An 18,074-nucleotide genomic window follows, 5' to 3' on the forward strand; every position below is an offset into this window, starting at 1 on the left:
TTTTTGTATGTGAAGTTTTTTAGTTTGTTTTTAAGCATTACGACACATTATAGGTCTAAAATATTTTTGTGCCCTGGGCCCCTGCATGCTATGAAGATGATACTGCCAGTAAAACATAAATTTAATTGATTTTGTTATTTAATCACCCAATGAATTGTTTTGTTATTAAATTTCCTTTCTAAATATTTTCCTTAAACACTGCCTGCTTTTTTAAAACTATTTAATAAAATATTAATACTTAAGAAAAATAATACATATAATTTATTAATGCCATACATTTTAAGTTCCGTTCTCGAATTAGACAGCATTCTTATGTCATATTAGCACTTTAATCTTACTGTGTGATTTTTTTTTATAATATTAGGTGCAAAAAATGATTAGAGGCCAGCAAAATTGTATCGCTACGGAATGTTGATGCTGACAGACTACACAACAGATGTAGATTGTCTTCAAGACATTTTAAAATTAAAGATTATGCATCAGAAATAATGCAGACTTATTCCCAGTGCAGTTCCAATGAACCAATATTGCATCTTTTTAATTTTATGTTATTTTATTTCATGAATTTGCTCAAATATTTATTTATTGTATAAAATGTATGCAATTTTATTTGTGTAATTTTTATTTTATTGAAAAGTATATTCTTAAAATATATAACCAAAAAGAATTTTTTTAGATAAGTTTAATAAAGATAAAACAAATTCTGCGAAAAGAGTCTCGTTTATTTTTTTAAAACTCTAAGTATATATAATTAAAAAATTTTTAAATATATATAGCGCATTTCTTATATATATACACACATGGAAAAATTAACAAATCGAAAAAGTTTTTTTTTCAAGGGGAAATGAATTCTACTCAATTTTTTAAAGTTTCAATGAATTTTTATTTTTTAATAAAAATTACTTTTGTTAAATAAGTATTTACTACTATAAAATAAATTATAATCCTGCTAAATTTGTGAACTGAAAAAAATTTAAAAGCAAAATCGAATCCGATTATAATTAAGGGAGAAAATCAAATGATCTGCACCGGTTCTTCAATCGCTCTTGACGGTAGCTTTCCTGCATTACACCTTCAGCGCCCAAGTTGGGGGAAAGATCGTTACGACTTAGCATTGATAGTATAGGAAGTTTCCCTTCTTTACGCAAAGCGTATAAGTTCTTTGCCTAAATAACAACAACAAAAAAACTATATCTGGTTGCCACGCAACCTAAAGTGAAATTTTAAAACAAATAAATCTAAAGAAAAATAAAGGTGGCGCTTCTATTAAATATACATACGTTAATGATTTAAAATCTTAAACAATATTTTCTTCCCTTTTTTTGCAACATTTCGCTCAAATGTTTTTTTTTGTTGTTGTTCTGAATATTTGTTTATTGTACGGGAGACTTTTTTAACTTCACCCGATTTTCCTTTGATCAGTTTATACTATTAAGCAAATCAACTATTTTAATCATCCACCATGTTCATATGACGCCACCATTGAGGGGATTTAATTATCGACTCTATCAACCTTCACATCTATCAGAAGGTACTTCAAGTTAAGTTATACTGGTTATCTTAGCATCAGCCCCACTAGGAGCTCTAACTAATTCATCTGAATGGAAATAAATCGCCGAAGCCCAACTGAAAGTTGGGGTTCAGTATCTTAATTAAAATGAAGTAGTGAGATTGAACAAACAAGTTTAAAAGAGAGAAGAGGTTTTGTGGCAGACTGCCTCGCCTCCCTTCGAAGTATTACCCCCGAGCTTCTCAGAAGCCACATAGCCTAAGAGAAATACATAATAAATGCGCAAAATTATTTACACTTCACATGTCTTATACTCTAGTGATTTGGTATTTAACATTTGTAGTGGTAGTTACGCTACAAAACAAAACAAATAGGAAAACTGATTAAATAATGAATGAAAATAAACTTAACAATTCGATTATGTAAAATTTGTTTCACGCTTATTAAAAAAAATACTTTCTTAACAGCAGTCGTAAGTATGATTTTAAAAAAAACTTTTTTACTTGATAAAAATGAAAGTAATAACTTACCTTTTCGCTTTTTATTTCTACTCCCATAAAATAAGATTATGTTTTCTTATAAAAATAAACATCGATATGATGAAGCAGATTTATCGAACCGACTTTTTACGAATTCTTGTTCCACTGTCGCGAGGATGTCGACTATGAATGTAAAAAGTGGTAAAAACTCGATTCATTTTTATTTATTTATTATATCTTTCTAATATTGCTATTAATTATTATTATTATTATAAATTATGATAAATTATTATTATTATAAATTATTATTATTTATTATTATAAATTATTATTATTTATTATTATAAATTATGATAAATTATTATTTATTATTATAAATTATGATAAATTATTATTATATTATTATTGATCTTACAATTAATTATTATTATTATAATTAATATTATAATTAATTATTAATTTATCGTATATTTAATTATTCAACCGTATCTACCACTATGACTTACATTTCAAATTATTCATATTTCAATCAAAATAAGTTGCTAATATTAATTTCTTTTAATAAATTTTTGAATTTTTTTAATAAGCACTTTTTTTGCATTTGTAGTCGCCCGTGGTGACCTTGCTGTCGTCATTTTCTTAAATCTTTTGATTTGAGTCAAATGCAATTCATTAAAGTAAAATAAATAAATTGTTTGCAGATTAACAGCAAATTAATAAACACTATTAGTAGTATATGGGGGGGGCTANATTAAAGTAATTGTTGGCAGATTAACAGCAAATTAACAAACACTATTAAATGGTTTAATGAAAGTAACACATGACGAGCAAAAACACAGCAGTGCTTTGTGCGGGGCGACGTCACACAAAGCCACGCCCCCTTTTCAGTCACGTGATTTTGTCCACCAATTACGCGATTTTCGATTGCTTTTAACTCTTAAAGTAGAAGTTTCGGTAGTAAAAGATCTCAAATTAATTAATTTTTTTTCGAGATTGCTATTATTAATATAACTGGGTTTTATTAGAGATGTCAAAGCTGGCATCACTTCCCGGGAAATTCATAGATGATTGCAATTAATGAGAATATGTTTCTATTGGGATCGGAATATGAATCGTCCAATAAGAATATTGATAACGTCAATAGGATATCTGCAAGGGACTTAGTGTGAATATCTCTCTCCTGATTGGTTGTTGAAACGTAGCTTTTGTTTGCGTTAGCAACTGTTCTTTCCATTCTGTTTCGAGTAAGTGAAGTCCTTCAAGTATCAATTGTCTTAAGTGACATATTTTATATTCTTTCACAAGGATTTCAATATTCTCAATATATATTTATTTCTTCACACTGACAGGCATGAAGCCATGTAGAGCACAAACAAACTATAATTGTGCATCGGAAGTTGTCAGATACACTAAACAAAAATATATCCAAATAACAATAAAATACATAAACGAATAATAAATTAGAGACGTGGACGAGAAAGAATTATATTTCAACGAATTTCATGAGCTGTATTGAATTAATATAGCGTTAATTAACGTTCTAACTTATGTGGAGAAACTTGGCTCAACTTTAACACGCTATTTTGCTTATAAACGAACAGCTGGCACTGAAGGTGACATGTGTGGGTGGTTGGTATTGCGATCTTCTTCTTCTTGAAATACAAGTACCCAATTGATTTATTTATTCCACTGAAGTGATATAGTTCAGCTTCTGGCTTGGATATCTCTATAGGTTTTGTAATAGTGTTAATAGATGTGTCGTATGATAACTAATCAGTGTTTTTTTTATTTATTAAGAAGATTTAATTCCGGTGTGATATATTGATAAAATCGTTCTTATTGCTGTCATTCTTTGTGATCACCTGAACATAGATGATTTTCTGTTGCAGAAGTACTACATTTCGGAAGAAGATTTTCCCAAGCAGAAGTTTCCACCTTACGCATCTGGATCTGCGTACATGAGTACAGGCAATACAGCCTCTCAGCTGTACGAAGCTTCCAAAACAGTGAAACCATTCCTCTCCCTCGAAGACATATTCGTGACAGGTCTTTGCGCCGAAGACATTGATGCCATGCTCTTCCACGAACCCACTTTCCTCTACAAGGATCCACCCAAACCTATTTCCTGGGACACCTACAGGTACACCTTTTATCTCATGTCTCTGAAAAAATAATAGTGTGGATGACAATTTTTAGGGGCAACCAAAAGCTTTCTATTGCAAATCTTGCACCAGTCTGTCTGAATACGTAATGAGAATGTCACCGACGTTCTTTTTTTTTCGTAGTTATCTTAAGCTTTAAGCCTTTAACAAAATACAAATATATATGATAATTTTTTATCATTCTTTGAAAGAAATACTTGCTCTCGAGAAAAGTATGAAAAGTTGAAGACTGAAAGAGTAAACCCGAAAAAAAAACTGTTAATTTATTATTCTAAACCATTTTCTCTTTCTATTCAACCATTTTATTTTCGATCATTGCATATTACCTACATCTGGATCAGAGACTCTGATCAAAACTGAAAAAAATATTTCAGTTCCATTTTCGAACGGAACATTCAACTGGCATTCATTCAGCAGAACATTCAATGGTTAGATAGCAACCAGCAACGTTTAGGGAAGAAGATGTAAGTTTGAGCTGCATTTAATCTGCAGAGTACCAGATAGTATTATAAAATACATAAATATCGATCGATGATTGGGCATCTCCTATATTTAGGTGTTCCCATGTTAAAGTATGAATTCTTCTTCTTTAACAACAAGGAAAAAAGGTGATGCAGTTATTGAGATGGAAGGAGGCAGGTTTTCTTTCTATCCAGGAAAGGAACTGACGCACAAGTGTCGAAAATAGTACGTGTTGGAAGAGAATTTAGAGGAAGATACGGGCCCACCCTGGGAATTCTCTCCAAATAGAATGGTGATTTTTCTTTGAATTACCAGTATTTTTGGTAGATATGAGTGCATTAAACCATTCATGTATTCTAGAAAAATTTCTCTTTTTTTTTCTTTATTAACAGAGAATAGGAATCTTATGGGAATTATGAAATATTCATCAGAAATAGCTCTAAATATTAAAGTGTTTTTCGAAGTGCGAAATCAAAATATTTTGCTAATTTTGAGACCACTTGAATAGTTTTAAAATTATTTCCTTTACGGACCAAAAAAAAATGAATAAATAAAATAAATAAATAAATTATCTTGCATCTAAATAAAATAGAAGATGTTCGCAAAGAGCCTTAAAACAAACACTGATATGTACTTAGATTGTAATCAGGAAAATTCTTAGCTTTCATTCAATTCCTAGATTTCTTATTCAGTCGATGAATGTAACAGAGAGCATAATTTAACGTTATTAAGTTATGTGTCGTATTTATGAGACATCTTAGTTGGATGAGCTTTAAAGAAAGATTTATTATTAAAAACTGGCTATTTGTTCTAAAACGTTTAAAGTTGTTTTGTCCTTTTTTAATCAACCAGACATTTTATGATTTCAGCACATATGCCACAGCCCACAGTGTAACGCCTGATGAAATCGAACAAATCTGGAATGAAATGACCAGAAGCTTATTCGGAAGTATATTCGACTCTTTCGGATTACCCAGCTTCATGTTCCCGGATCTCAACTTATTCGAATCCCTGGAAAGTGAAGACTCACACTTCGAGGATTTGTTCTTATTCCCCAACAGAAACAGTGGAAGAATTCTTTTCGATATAAACGACGACTTTTTTAACAAAATTCTTAACATACCAGGTAATCAGTTATCTTGCATTATTTTTGAAACTGAGTAGGTTGTATTCACATAATCCTAATCAGGAGAAACTCTGAGTAATTTTTGTCCGTATGAATGATTTTCGCCTTCCTATCTAAATTATTTAAAAGATTGACCTCAAACATGTTAATTAGTACAAATTATTAATTAATGTAACAGAACCGCGCATTCTCTTAACATACCTTTTTCGGACGTACTAGAATTTTGTAAAAGAAATATGGGAGTAAATGCAGTTTGAAAAATAGGGTTCTAATAGCCCATAGGCATATGGGCTGTCAAAAGTTTGGGGCCACTTTTTATCCGCTTGAATAGAATCAAGAAGTAGTATTTTTAAATTTTCATTCCTCAAAACCTGAGTTGAACCGGGTTCGAATCCCAGAGATGACGGGTTGATACGAATTCCGCATCTGGTTTACACCGACCACAGTGCTGACGTAAAATACTCTCAGTTTTCTTCCTCTCCATGTAACACAAATGCGGGTTAGTTCCAGAAAAAAAGTCCTCCGCGTAGGCAAATTTGTTCCAATACTTGATCCAGGAAATCCCTTGTCTTCTGGATCGAGGTGTGGTTTCTTTGAAAAGTTTATAAAATACCTGTTCACCTTCCCAAAAAATTCATAGCTATTACTGTTTCTTCTTTTTCCTGAACTCCTATTCGGACAAATGTTTAGTCCTGGTGAAATATCATTGAGTACTGCTTATTGCCCATTCAAACAAATGGGGGGAAATAAATGGATTAAGGTATGGTGCATGGAATAGTAATTTTTTGACAGTTCTGTCTGTCAATTAAACAGTATATTTCTTCGAAAAAAAGTTGGTTAGGGTATAAAGTTATTCCTTCTTCGTGATAGCAAAATAGAGTAAGTATAGTTTATCTGTAGAAAGAACTCCCCTTGCAACAAAGTCTGAGGTCGTTTGCTGCTATGGAAACAAGAAGCAGCACGTTTCAAAGAGGGGAGCTTCTCTTTCCTCTGATTCCCTTCCTCTGACTCGAGCCAAAACTTGTCCTAAATATTGACTTAACACACCTACTGGAATTAGGTAAGCCTCGTAACCATAGTCACCGCCACAGCAGCAGAAGAATGGCAAGGGGAGTTCCTTTCATAGACAGACTGTAGTACGGTCATTTATTGTTGGGCTAGTATACTACTGTAGCTACCGAATACCAATATATTGGAAAGTCGTGGAACATTGTAATGTTGCTTTGCAAATGTTTTCTAAACAAAAGCCACATTGTTTAACTGAACAACTGGTTTTCTACGTGAAAAAAGTACGAACGCTTGTGGCAAAGAAGGTAAGACGATCATAATTGTTGGGGGGTAGAATAGGTGAATAAAAGAGAGTTCCGCTGATTTGTAAAACTATTTGCAATGAAATGGTCTGACAAATTTTTTTTATGTGCTTTCCTTTGTCCAGAATTGAGTAGAAGTATCTAAAAAAATGAAATTCTTTAATGGGTTGCTGTTAAGGTTGTTGTCGTCGGTTATTAAGGCAGAAGAGATGCTATTGTTTTTGGTTTCCAGTGGCGCCATCTACGGCCAAGAATTCGACTTCTGCTACATCCATACGTCACACTCGTTTTATAGGGTGGACCCATTCACACATCCATCCATTCATTCACAGATCGTAAACCAGAGAACAATCCATCTCCGATTCAGTAACCTCAGAGGAATAATTTGTTATAGGAACATGGAGGACTTTATGACCCAACAAACTTAATGTACCCCAGTCACCATTTACTACACGGGGAATCTTCGGCCCGCTGGATTCGAACTCCCATTCTCACGAACGTGAGTCCTGCTCCCTGCCCACCAGGCTATCTCTCCATTCAATGGGTAAAATTTATAAATCTGATATGGGGATAATTACTATTGATGCAACATGAGAAACGTGGTACTGCAAACACACTTTCCATATTAACGCTTTCCTCCCATATCAGGAAACACAAATCTCATGGGTGATATTTTACCTTCAGTTGATTAAGAAAATCGTGAATATCATTGGTGTAACAAGTCACGAAGCAATTTTTTCTCATAAGGTTCACAGAGAGACAATTTTCTTCTATCTATCATTCGGGAGTTGGGGGGAGCAGAGAATGAAGATACAGTAGAACCTCGATTATCATAGCTTATTGGAAACCACTAATACCTCAGATATCGGAAATCTCGGTTAATAAAAACTGAGTATAAAAACTTGCCTTGCTCGCAAATTTTACATATCTTGAAATAAAAAACAACAGAACGTGTTTTAAATGATAAAAATAATCATCATCATAGTTAGCCAGACAGCGAAATGTGAGCCAATGCCTTCCTCTGAAGATTTCTCCACGACGACTTCCGATTTATCTTTGATCTCCAATTTTTTTCATTAATTACGAGAAAGTCAGACTCCACTGAGTCAGCCCATCTCAACCGCGGCCTTCCCCGCTTTCTTTTTCCAGTAGGTCTTAAAATCAGTATCTTTTTTATTGTGTTGTCGTCACTCATTCGAATCACGTGGCAATCCAATTCATTCTATTTATTTTTATGTATTTAATAATATCAGGTTGTTTATAAATCTTGTACAGTTCAAAGTTAAATCTCCTTCTCCAGTTATTGTTTTCATTTACACCACCAAGTATACCCCTCAAAATCTTTCTCTCAAAAATTGCGATACAATTTTCCTCCAGTTTTGTCATTGTCCAAGCTTCAGAGGCGTACGTCAAGACTGGGCGGACAAGAGTTTTGTAGATTAAGAACTTTGCTTTCCTAGAAGGAAACCTAAATTTAATAAATCTTCTCAGCCCCATAAACAGCCCTATTCGCCAAATAGAGTCAGTTTTTTTTATTTCAGGAGTAATTCTGTTGTCAATGGTAATGATTGATCCTAAGTAAGTAAAACTCCTCACTGTTTCAAATCTATAAGAATTTATTTCAAGATAGGGATCTGGGACTCTGTTTCTTGAGAACAACATATATTTTGCTTTATCTGCATTTATGACCAAGCCCATTTGCCTTGCAGCCAACTCAAGTGCAAGAAATGCCTCTTTCAGGGCAGGAAGGGAACGAGCAATTATATCAACATCATCAGCATATGCAAGTAATTGTACTGATCTAGTAAAAATATGACCACTGATATTGATGTCTGAATCACGAATAACTCTCTCAAGTGCAATATTAAAAAGCAGACAGGAGAGAGAATCTCCTTGTCGAACACCTGTGAATGTGTCAAGATTTTCTGACAGAGACCCCAGAAACTTAATCTTACACTTTGTATCTTTCAATGTAAGTCTTGTCAACTTAATGAGTTTTGAAGATATTTTGAAAGTATTCATTGCTTCAAAAAGATAATTTCTATTGATACTATCAAAAGCAGTCTTGAAATCAATAAAAAGATGATGTGTTTCAATGCTAAATTCCATTCTCTAAAATCTGACGGAGACAAAATATTAGATCTTTAGTTGATTTTCCAGCACGGAATCCACATTGATATCTTCCTATTTGTGAGTCAATGAATGGTAACAGCCTGAGATATAAAATTCTTGATAGAATTTTATAAGTTATGCAAAGAAGACTAATGCCACGATAGTTGGCACAGGTCATAGGATCTCCTTTCTTGTGAATTGGGCATAAAATGTTAATATTCCAATCCGTTGGTATAATCTCAGAGTGCCAGATGTCAGTAATAAGTTCAAATAAATTTCTCAATAAGGTGGGTTCACAATTTTTTAGTAGTTCTGCTGAAATGAGAACATGTCCCGAAGCCTTCTTATTCTTTAAGTTTTTATTTGCTGCCCTGATCTCCTCAATAGTTGGAGCCTCAACTTCGATGTCATTTATGAATTCAGGTGCAATTATTTCAACGTCCTCACAATTTTCATTAAGAAGTTCTTTATAGTGTTCATGCCATCTTTTTTTAATGTCGTGTTTATCACTAATTATTTCACCAACTTTGTTTTTGCATAGACTAGAGGTCTGTTTAAAGTCCAATCGACTGCGGTTGATTTTCCGATAGAATGCTCTGGATTCATTAATGGATTTTAGATGTTCAACATCTTTAAACAACTCTTCATCAAAGACCCTTTTCTTTTGCCTAAAGAGTTTCTTCTCCTCTTTTTTGCGTCTATGGTATTCCTCTGCACTATTTCTTGTGCGTGCTTGTGTCATATGTTTATATGCAACATTCTTTTTATCATTAGCAATGGCGCAATCAATATCATACCAATCCTTAAACTGTTTCTTAATTACTTTACCAATCACAGTATTGGCAGCGTAACAGATGCTGTCTTTTATACATTTCCATTTATTTTCCACAGTACCATCATAATTCTTTAAATTCAACTGTTCCTTTACTTTTTCGCAATATTCAAGCCTTTTCCTTTCATTTTTTTGTTTATCACAGTCATATTCTCTCAAAGTCTCTCCCTTAAACTTTTTTGCATTTGATAATCTTGATCTGTTTTGTTTGGCAATAATCAAGAAGTGATCTGAATCCGCATTTGCCCCAAGATAAGTTCTCACATCCATTAAGTTGGAGTAATGTCTTGCGTCAATTAGTACGTGATCAATTTGATTGACGCAAGTGCCACATGGGGCACGCCAGGTAGCTTTATGAATATTTTTATGTGGAAAGGACTTGTTATCTATAGTCATATTATGTGAAGCTGCAAAATCAATTCATTTGTGTCCATTATCATTGGTTGCATCATGTAAGCTAAATCCACCAGTTACAAACTTAAATTCCCTTTCTCTACCTACTTTGGCATTTAGATCTTCCAAAATAATTTTTACATCATATTTTGAACAACTGTAGTAAATTTTGTCTAAATTTTCATAGAAAATTTCCTTTTCTTCCTCTGTTTTATCTTCAGTTGGTGCATAAGAACAGATAATACTGAAATTAAAGAACTTTCCCTTAATTCTGAGTTTACACAATCTCGGAGAGATTGCCTCGAAATCCAAAATCAGGTGTCGTATTCTTTTGCTTACGATAAAGCCAGTGCCCTCAATGTGTTTTTTGGGGTGACAATTGTAAAAAACAGTATGATTCTTTTTATTCAATGCTCCATTGCCAATCCATCTAACCTTCTGAATGACAATCAAATCAATATTGTACTGTTCCATCTGTTCTAACAGCAAATGCAAAGCTTTGGCTCTATAGAGAGACAGAACGTTCCAGCTTCCAATTCTCCTATCCAAATTTCGTTTTCTAAATCGTTTCCATGAAGTCATTCGGGATTTTTCTTCCAAGGATTTCGTAACTAGAAATTTTTACAGGATAGAGGTGTCAACCCTATGCCCAACCCCCGACCTGGAGGACCAGTACCCCTGATATAATCCCCAGAGGCAGGGTACCCGGTTACACCCCCAGACACTGGGTACCCATTTTAGTCGCCTTTTACGACATGCATGAGCTGCATTGGGACCATTCTTTCACATCCGGTCACCACACGGGTGAAATGATAAAAATAAACATATATAAAGTTGTGTTTCACAGCTCAACAAATTTAAAAAGAAAATCAACTACTAGTAGTAGATTTCAAAAAGCAAATAGAATTTTTTTTAAACTATTTTTAAAATTAAACTAAAAGATGCATTTTCAAAAATAACACAAGTAATTATAGTATTTTTCAAATTTAATATACGTTAATATGTTAATTTTTCATTTATATTTCTGTTACCTTTCCTCGCAAAAGTACATTGTTACAAAAGTACGGAACGATAACACATTGCACCTGGTGTTGCAATAGGTGGAAACAAGACTTCACAGGGTGCAAATATTTCTTGGATGTTGAGCGCTTTCGGGAGCAGTGGAGTCGGACAGCGATCCAAAAAGTGTGATCTTTTCCAAGGCTTATTCAGAAATAGGAAGAAAAAAAAACAGACTTCGTTATAGACTTGGTTAATAGAAACTTCTGTTAATCGAGGTGCTACAATACGTTGTAAATACGGTTAGTGGTGTGAGACGTGAACAATGTATTAATATTTCAATAAATTAAAAGTAAAAGATTTTTGTCCTTTACCAAAGCTAATTTAAACAAATATATAACAGGTCTGGAATTAGTAATTCGCGAATACCTCAAATGTCAGAGCGTATGCCATAGATAATATGTTTTAATAGGGTGAATGAAGTTGTTTTATTATTATAATTATTATTTATTCTGTTTAGGTGGACAAAATTTGATGGATTCCATAAACAGTTCACGAATGAAGAGTAAAGAGAGGGGGTCGTCGAGAATTTCTCTTCTCGATTTTCCACAAACTGAAGTTTTTAATTTGACTTTCTTCGTCAGAAAGTAAGATACGAAACGATGACGTCACAGAAAGTCTCTGTGATAAGGACTATCGGATTATTGTGTGTCCATTCTCCAACAAACACATTTGTCTCGTGATCACTGGTATGAACAATGTATGGATATAAATATAATAAATGGGATTGTTGATAAATTATTTTAAATGCATCTTTTTCAACACGTTCACAGCTATGTTAGGAAAAAAAACACTTAGCCAATAACTTGCCTCCTCAAGATCATATTGTATAAATCCCAAACCGAAAGTCAGAGCTCTGGACACTATTTAGAAAGACAGAAATAAATAAATTAAAGTAAGCTTAATGTGTTTAATTTTGCTAACAGTTTAGAATTTCGCAATCAAGTGAATCTGTTACAAAATCAATGTAAAATCAAAACTCTCCAACTGGCCAATGAATGCCATAAAAAGTCATTATTTATACTCAGTGGATATTTCTTTCTGCTACCTACCACTTCAGTTTCAAAAAGAGACCTGTATTTCTGATCCCAATACAAATATTTATATTATTATTATATTACTAGGAGGCTCCGCCTCCTGCTCGCTAACGCTCGCCAACCCCCGAGAATTGCTACGCATTCCTATGTGGTTCACGCCGTGAACCATGGCTCGCTGCGCTCACTCGCCATTGAACACAATGTTCTAGCACAAAGACATANGAGGCTTTTTTTTGGTGCCGTGTAAGAGAAATATATATATAGATGGTAGACACACACAGAACTAGAGGACAAGATGAGGCGATTGAGCTGCTGCTTGTGGCCAGTTGTAACATTACAGTTGTGCGAACTGATTTAGGTATAGATAAAAGTAAATGGTTAAAACAGAAGAAATTATAGCATGATATTTGCATCCAAAAGCGTTTTTAGAGTACGTGATTTTAAAAAAATAATACACTTGTTAAAATCCAAAATTTTTATATTACATCGAGGAGAAAGGTGCTATTGTAAAAAGATTGGTATGTTCATTAATGTTTACAAACAGATAAACAAATAAGCTCGTAAGTTTGTAAAAAATATATATAAGCAATTCCAGTTATTTGCATACCCTCCAACACTCTATTTTCCAGCGTTATTTAACTAAATCAGACATTTTTTAAACAAATAGAATTTTCACAAAACTGTTGTTTGAGCTTAAGGTCATGGCCAACTGAATTGAATCTAGGTGCCTAAGGGCGCGCTTGCAGTCCTTTTACCTATTCATCCTGATGGATGAATGCAAATGGTGTCAAAAGGGTTATTCTTGATGACATGCTAAATGATGACTATTTGGTGATGAGGTGATAAAACCATAGAGTAGTCAATAATATAGTTTTATTTGAATTAAAAGTTCAACTTGTGCAAAAATAGGTATAATGAAGATGTGATTATGTTATGGATGCAGAGAATAGGATGGGTCAATGCAATAGTAAGTTTCCAATATATCTAATTCTCAGATTAAGACAAAATAACTCCTTAAACTTTACAGCAATGCAACATTCCTTGTCTTATCACCAGTGACATTCAAATGACATTCTTTCCTGATAATTTACGATTTGCAGATACAGTCACTCATAGAGATGCCTGATGTCGAGTTTCTTTTAATGTTGGAGAAACGATTTTGCCTATAGTAATTTTACCTCTCAAAATGCTCCAAGAAAAATGTTGCTTTGTTAAGACTTTTCCTGTAAGGAAACATGGGAAGTTGTAAATATGGGTGCAACATTGAACATTGTTTCATGCACAAAAAAAACAATGAATACAAAGTTTCTGAGGGAAACAAATAAGCGAAAGGTGGTTTCAGATGTGTCCGTGTTACACGAAGGATATGGGTAATTCTCACGAAATATGACAATTTACTGTCTCTTGCTCCAAGATCTAATACTATACTTCTAAACGAACTTTTTTTTTTTAATTTTAATAAATAGCATTGCTGTTAGCATTTTAAAATGACCTTGTACTACTAGCATCGACTGTTTTGTATATTTATAAAATTTAATCGAATTTCAAAATGTCATGTTTCTGGTATGTCACAAACAATATTTCCAATAACAACTAGCTTCAAAACTTCGCATAAATTTTTTCAATATCTAATTTTTTTTATCTCAACCGTTGTAAGCATTTCTAGAATATACGTATTGGGTAACATTTACGAAAACGTCGTTTAAAATAATTTTTTCTGTCAATAATTTGTTTGTCACATGAAATTCTGTCATTTTCCTGGCTACTTTTATTTAGTGAGTTATAACCAAAATAGATAGCGCCAGCAATCAATATTTTATGCTAATAGATTAATTAGATACCATCCTATCTGAACATGCCTTGTTGCATGCATAAATAACCAACTTTCTGGTTCAAAATCTATTAAAAAAATTTGAGTGTTTCAAAAAGGTGAGTAGGTTTTTATTTTGTCACATTCCTGTCTTCTTGAAATCATTAATAACATAAACTACATATATTTATCAGAGTTATTTCAAGAAATCCTGTTGTTTTCTGCGGAATGTAAACGGCTTAGGTTACATTCCGCATGTTATGTTAAATTACAGTAAAGTTAAATGCTATAAAATGGCAAATTTGTCATTATCCCACCTGTCATTTTCCTGGCTTATGAATGCCAAGACATTGACGTGTTACCAGAAATTTTTTTAAACAGTATACTCTAAAGAGGGAAAGCAAATATTAACCTAATACCAAGTTTATGTATGATTGTAATATGCTTGAATGTAATCAAAGTTATTTATTAATTTAATGATTGATTAATATATACAATTTTATTCTGTACATACCAGCAACAAAAACATTTTTGATTCTTTCTGCAGTGGAAAAAAAAATTAGTTTAAACAATTTATGGTTCATCTAACATAAATGTAACTAAATAAGTATACAAAAAAATTCGATAATTTTGAAGACTTATAATTTGAAGAAATTTTTTGGTCCGAATTGTCATGTTTCCAAAGAATCACCCATATAACAGAATCTCTTTGAATATCCTGTTGCACAATGCTTTTAAAGTATCCATCTAAAATGTTTATTTGTTTTTCAAATTCTATAAGTATATCAGCCACTTCAGATTCAAGTCACTTTTTGTTTCTTTCTAAAGGTAAATACAAAATTTACTTTTCAAATTTTAATATTAGTTTAGAAGTTTTATAATCTTATTGTTTTCTTTTTTTATCAGTATATGATTTGTTAACAATGTTTTAATTTTAGTTTAAAAAAATTTAAAGAACTTGAGATTGTTTTCCTTTTAATGAGCCTGAAATAATGTGATTTTGTTAGATTAGTATTGTTTTTTTTAATCAGTTATTAAATGAGTTCCTTTTTTCTCTATTCTATTGTGTCTTCTTTTAATTTTTGTGATTTAAAATATTTCCAATTTGAATTAAAATTAATAATCAATTATGTTATTTTTTATTAATATATGTTCTATTAAATGCTATGGGGGAACTTTTTAAATCATGGTATATTAGTATAATATAATAATAAATTATAATTATGCTATAATTTATTGAGTAAATTAATCATAACCTTAAATCATACATATATTTCACTTTTAATGAAATTACTTTGAAAATTTCTACGGGGGAGGGAAAAATTTTTAGGAGCTTAAACTTTGCCTAAAATTCATTTTTCATAACCTATTTAAATATGAAAAAAATAAAGCCAATCAAAAAATGCAACTATCAAATTTTCAGATTTATATCTGATTTTCAAAATAATGGCTATTAAAACACTAAACGTAATCATTACGAGGTAATCACTGACCCCGCCCTTGAGTTCAGGTAATCTCCTCTTATTCATAACACTAAACAATTAAGTAACTTTTAGAAAATTAAATAAATTCTTACAATGTTCATTTATAAGACTTAGTTATACCTAAATTAAAGGACCCGTGAAAATCTTGTAAAAAGAGCCTTTCGAGCTTATTTCGAAAAAGGTACTGATTTGAAAGAAGAAACAAATGTGAATCAGGCAAATGGGTGACATCACATTGTGAATTTATATGGATTCACTAGTTTATTACTTAAAAAATAATTTTTGTAAGAGAAGTATGAGCCGTGATTACTCAGGGGATAGTGTTCGCCTTCCACTGAGGTGAACCGGGTTCGAATCCCAGCGATGGCTGGTCGATACGAATTCCGCGTCCGGCTGTCACCGACCACAGTGCTGACGTAAAAATATCATCAGTAGCAGATGGGTTATGGGTCAGAGTTCCCTTGTCATTAGGCTAACCGCAAGAGATTTTCGCGAACTTTCTCTCCATGCAACGCAAATGGGGGTCAGTTCTATCAAAAAGTCCTTCAGGAAGGCAAATTTCTCCCAATTCTTGATCCAGACGATCTTTTCTTGTCTTCTGTTTTGGGTTTAATCTTACAAGGTTACGGAGTTGAACATTAGTAGTCGTAAATTCAAAATTGAGTCGGCTGTTGAACGATGGTTATAAAATTAAATAAAATAGAAAAATAGTGCACAAAATGGAAGACAGCTATAAGTGCCACCAAGTTCTCTCCTATTATTTGTCCTCTCCATGAAGGCAAATCTCTCCTGATACTTGATCCAGGAGTTCCCTTGTCTTCTGGATTGGGTTCAAAATTACAAGGCTACGGGCGTGAACATTAGTAGTCTTAAACCCAAATTTGGGTCAGCTGTTCAACGACAATTATAAAATAAAAATTAAAATATAAGAGAAGTATCAAAAACGTAAAAGCTATGTCCATTTTCTCATACACACATGTATGCTATTATTAACCCCATATATAAACTACGTGTAAAATAAAAAGCTTTCCGACGACACGTTATTTGTTTCAACAACAAATGCTGAATTCAAAATTCCTCCACTAGGTGAGAAAATTAACTACTATGGTCTAATGTTCAAGACTCTCCCTTGAAAAAAAAATAATAAAGAAGAAACTAAAAGAGAACTGGAATCGGAAAAAAAATGGTGTTTTTAATAAGAATCAACTTTTATACAAATAAGTGACCAGAAATGATTTCAACAATGTTTGGGATCCGTGACACTCGATGCTTCCATAAACTTTGGTCCCAGAACGTCTTCATAAGAATCTTCAAAGCGTGTCACCTTCAGTCCAGTGGCCGAATCTTTGAAGAGAAGGTCCGGTTGATCACCGGCACGGAACAGGCGATAGAAAGTGGAATCGTTGGCGAAATATTTCGAGGTGTCTGCCAAAAATCGAACCAGGATAAGTCTTCGTTTTCGCGACAGGTTCTGCTTATTGCTGACAACCTGAAAATAATTCATAACAAAAAATTAACAACAATAAAGCAATAAAAAAAACTTTCGAGAATTATAAACTGTTAAACAAAAATCAAATCTGGTGAAATTATTACTGATAAACAAGACATTTTAAAGCGATGGCATGAATATTTTGAAGAATTTCTTAATGAAAATTGGGAGGATATTCAAATAATTGCTCCTGAATTCAGAAACGGCATACAAGTTGAGGCTCCAACTATTGATGAGATCGGGGCTGCAATTAAAAACAGAATAAGAAGGCTTCGGGACACGATCTTATTTCATCAGAGCTACTAAAAAAATCGTGAACCTACCTTATTCAGGAATTTATTTGAACTTATGACTGACATCTGGCACTCTGAGATCATGCCAATGGATTGGAATATAAGCATTTTGTGTCCAATTCACAAGAAAGGAGATTATATAACCCGTGCCAACTATCGAGGCATTAGTCTTCTTTGAATAACTTATAAAATTCTATCTACAATTTTATTTCTCAAGCTGTTATCATTTGTTGACTCGCAAACAGGAAAATATCAATGTGGATTCCGCGCTGGAAAATCAACTAAAGATCAGATAGTTTATCTCCTTTAGATTTTAGAGAAGTCAATGGAATTTAGCATTGAAACACATCATCTTTTTATTGATTTCAAGACTGCTTTTAATAGTATCAATAGAAATTATATTTTTGAAACATTTTAAAATACCTTCAACACTCATTAAATTGAAGAAAATTACATTGAAAGATACAAAGTGTAAGTTTAAGTTTCTGGGGTCTCAGTCAGAAAATCTTGACACAT

The 18,074-nt window shown here is 32.7% G+C and overlaps 2 protein-coding genes and 1 long non-coding RNA gene across 4 annotated transcripts in view; 2 read left to right on the plus strand and 1 right to left on the minus strand.

Annotated features, from left to right (window-relative positions):
- LOC139425717 (uncharacterized) overlaps positions 1–504 on the plus strand; it is a 1,914-nt gene extending 1,410 nt beyond the window's left edge. The window contains exon 3 of the long non-coding RNA XR_011636883.1: positions 365–504. This is a non-coding gene — a long non-coding RNA (uncharacterized lncRNA). The remainder of the gene's footprint in view (positions 1–364) is intronic.
- LOC107437032 (beta-1,3-galactosyltransferase 5) overlaps positions 1–12,186 on the plus strand; it is a 33,167-nt gene extending 20,981 nt beyond the window's left edge. For both annotated transcript variants that reach the window (XM_071181569.1, XM_016048896.3), the window contains 3 exons: positions 3,879–4,129; positions 5,483–5,739; positions 11,906–12,186. In XM_071181569.1, the coding sequence (XP_071037670.1) occupies positions 3,879–4,129; positions 5,483–5,739; positions 11,906–12,036 (639 nt within the window). In that variant the 3' untranslated portion in view covers positions 12,037–12,186. The remainder of the gene's footprint in view (positions 1–3,878; positions 4,130–5,482; positions 5,740–11,905) is intronic.
- A 4,762-nt stretch (positions 12,187–16,948) lies between these two features.
- Positions 16,949–18,074, minus strand: part of LOC107437031 (transferrin) — a 36,030-nt gene continuing 34,904 nt past the window's right edge. Inside the window, exon 12 of the mRNA XM_016048895.3 lies at positions 16,949–17,265. Within this exon, the coding sequence (XP_015904381.2) occupies positions 17,014–17,265 (252 nt within the window). The 3' untranslated portion in view covers positions 16,949–17,013. The remainder of the gene's footprint in view (positions 17,266–18,074) is intronic.

The sequence above is a fragment of the Parasteatoda tepidariorum genome, chromosome 6 (assembly GCF_043381705.1).
Source record: "Parasteatoda tepidariorum isolate YZ-2023 chromosome 6, CAS_Ptep_4.0, whole genome shotgun sequence".
NCBI classification, from domain to species: domain Eukaryota; kingdom Metazoa; phylum Arthropoda; class Arachnida; order Araneae; family Theridiidae; genus Parasteatoda; species Parasteatoda tepidariorum.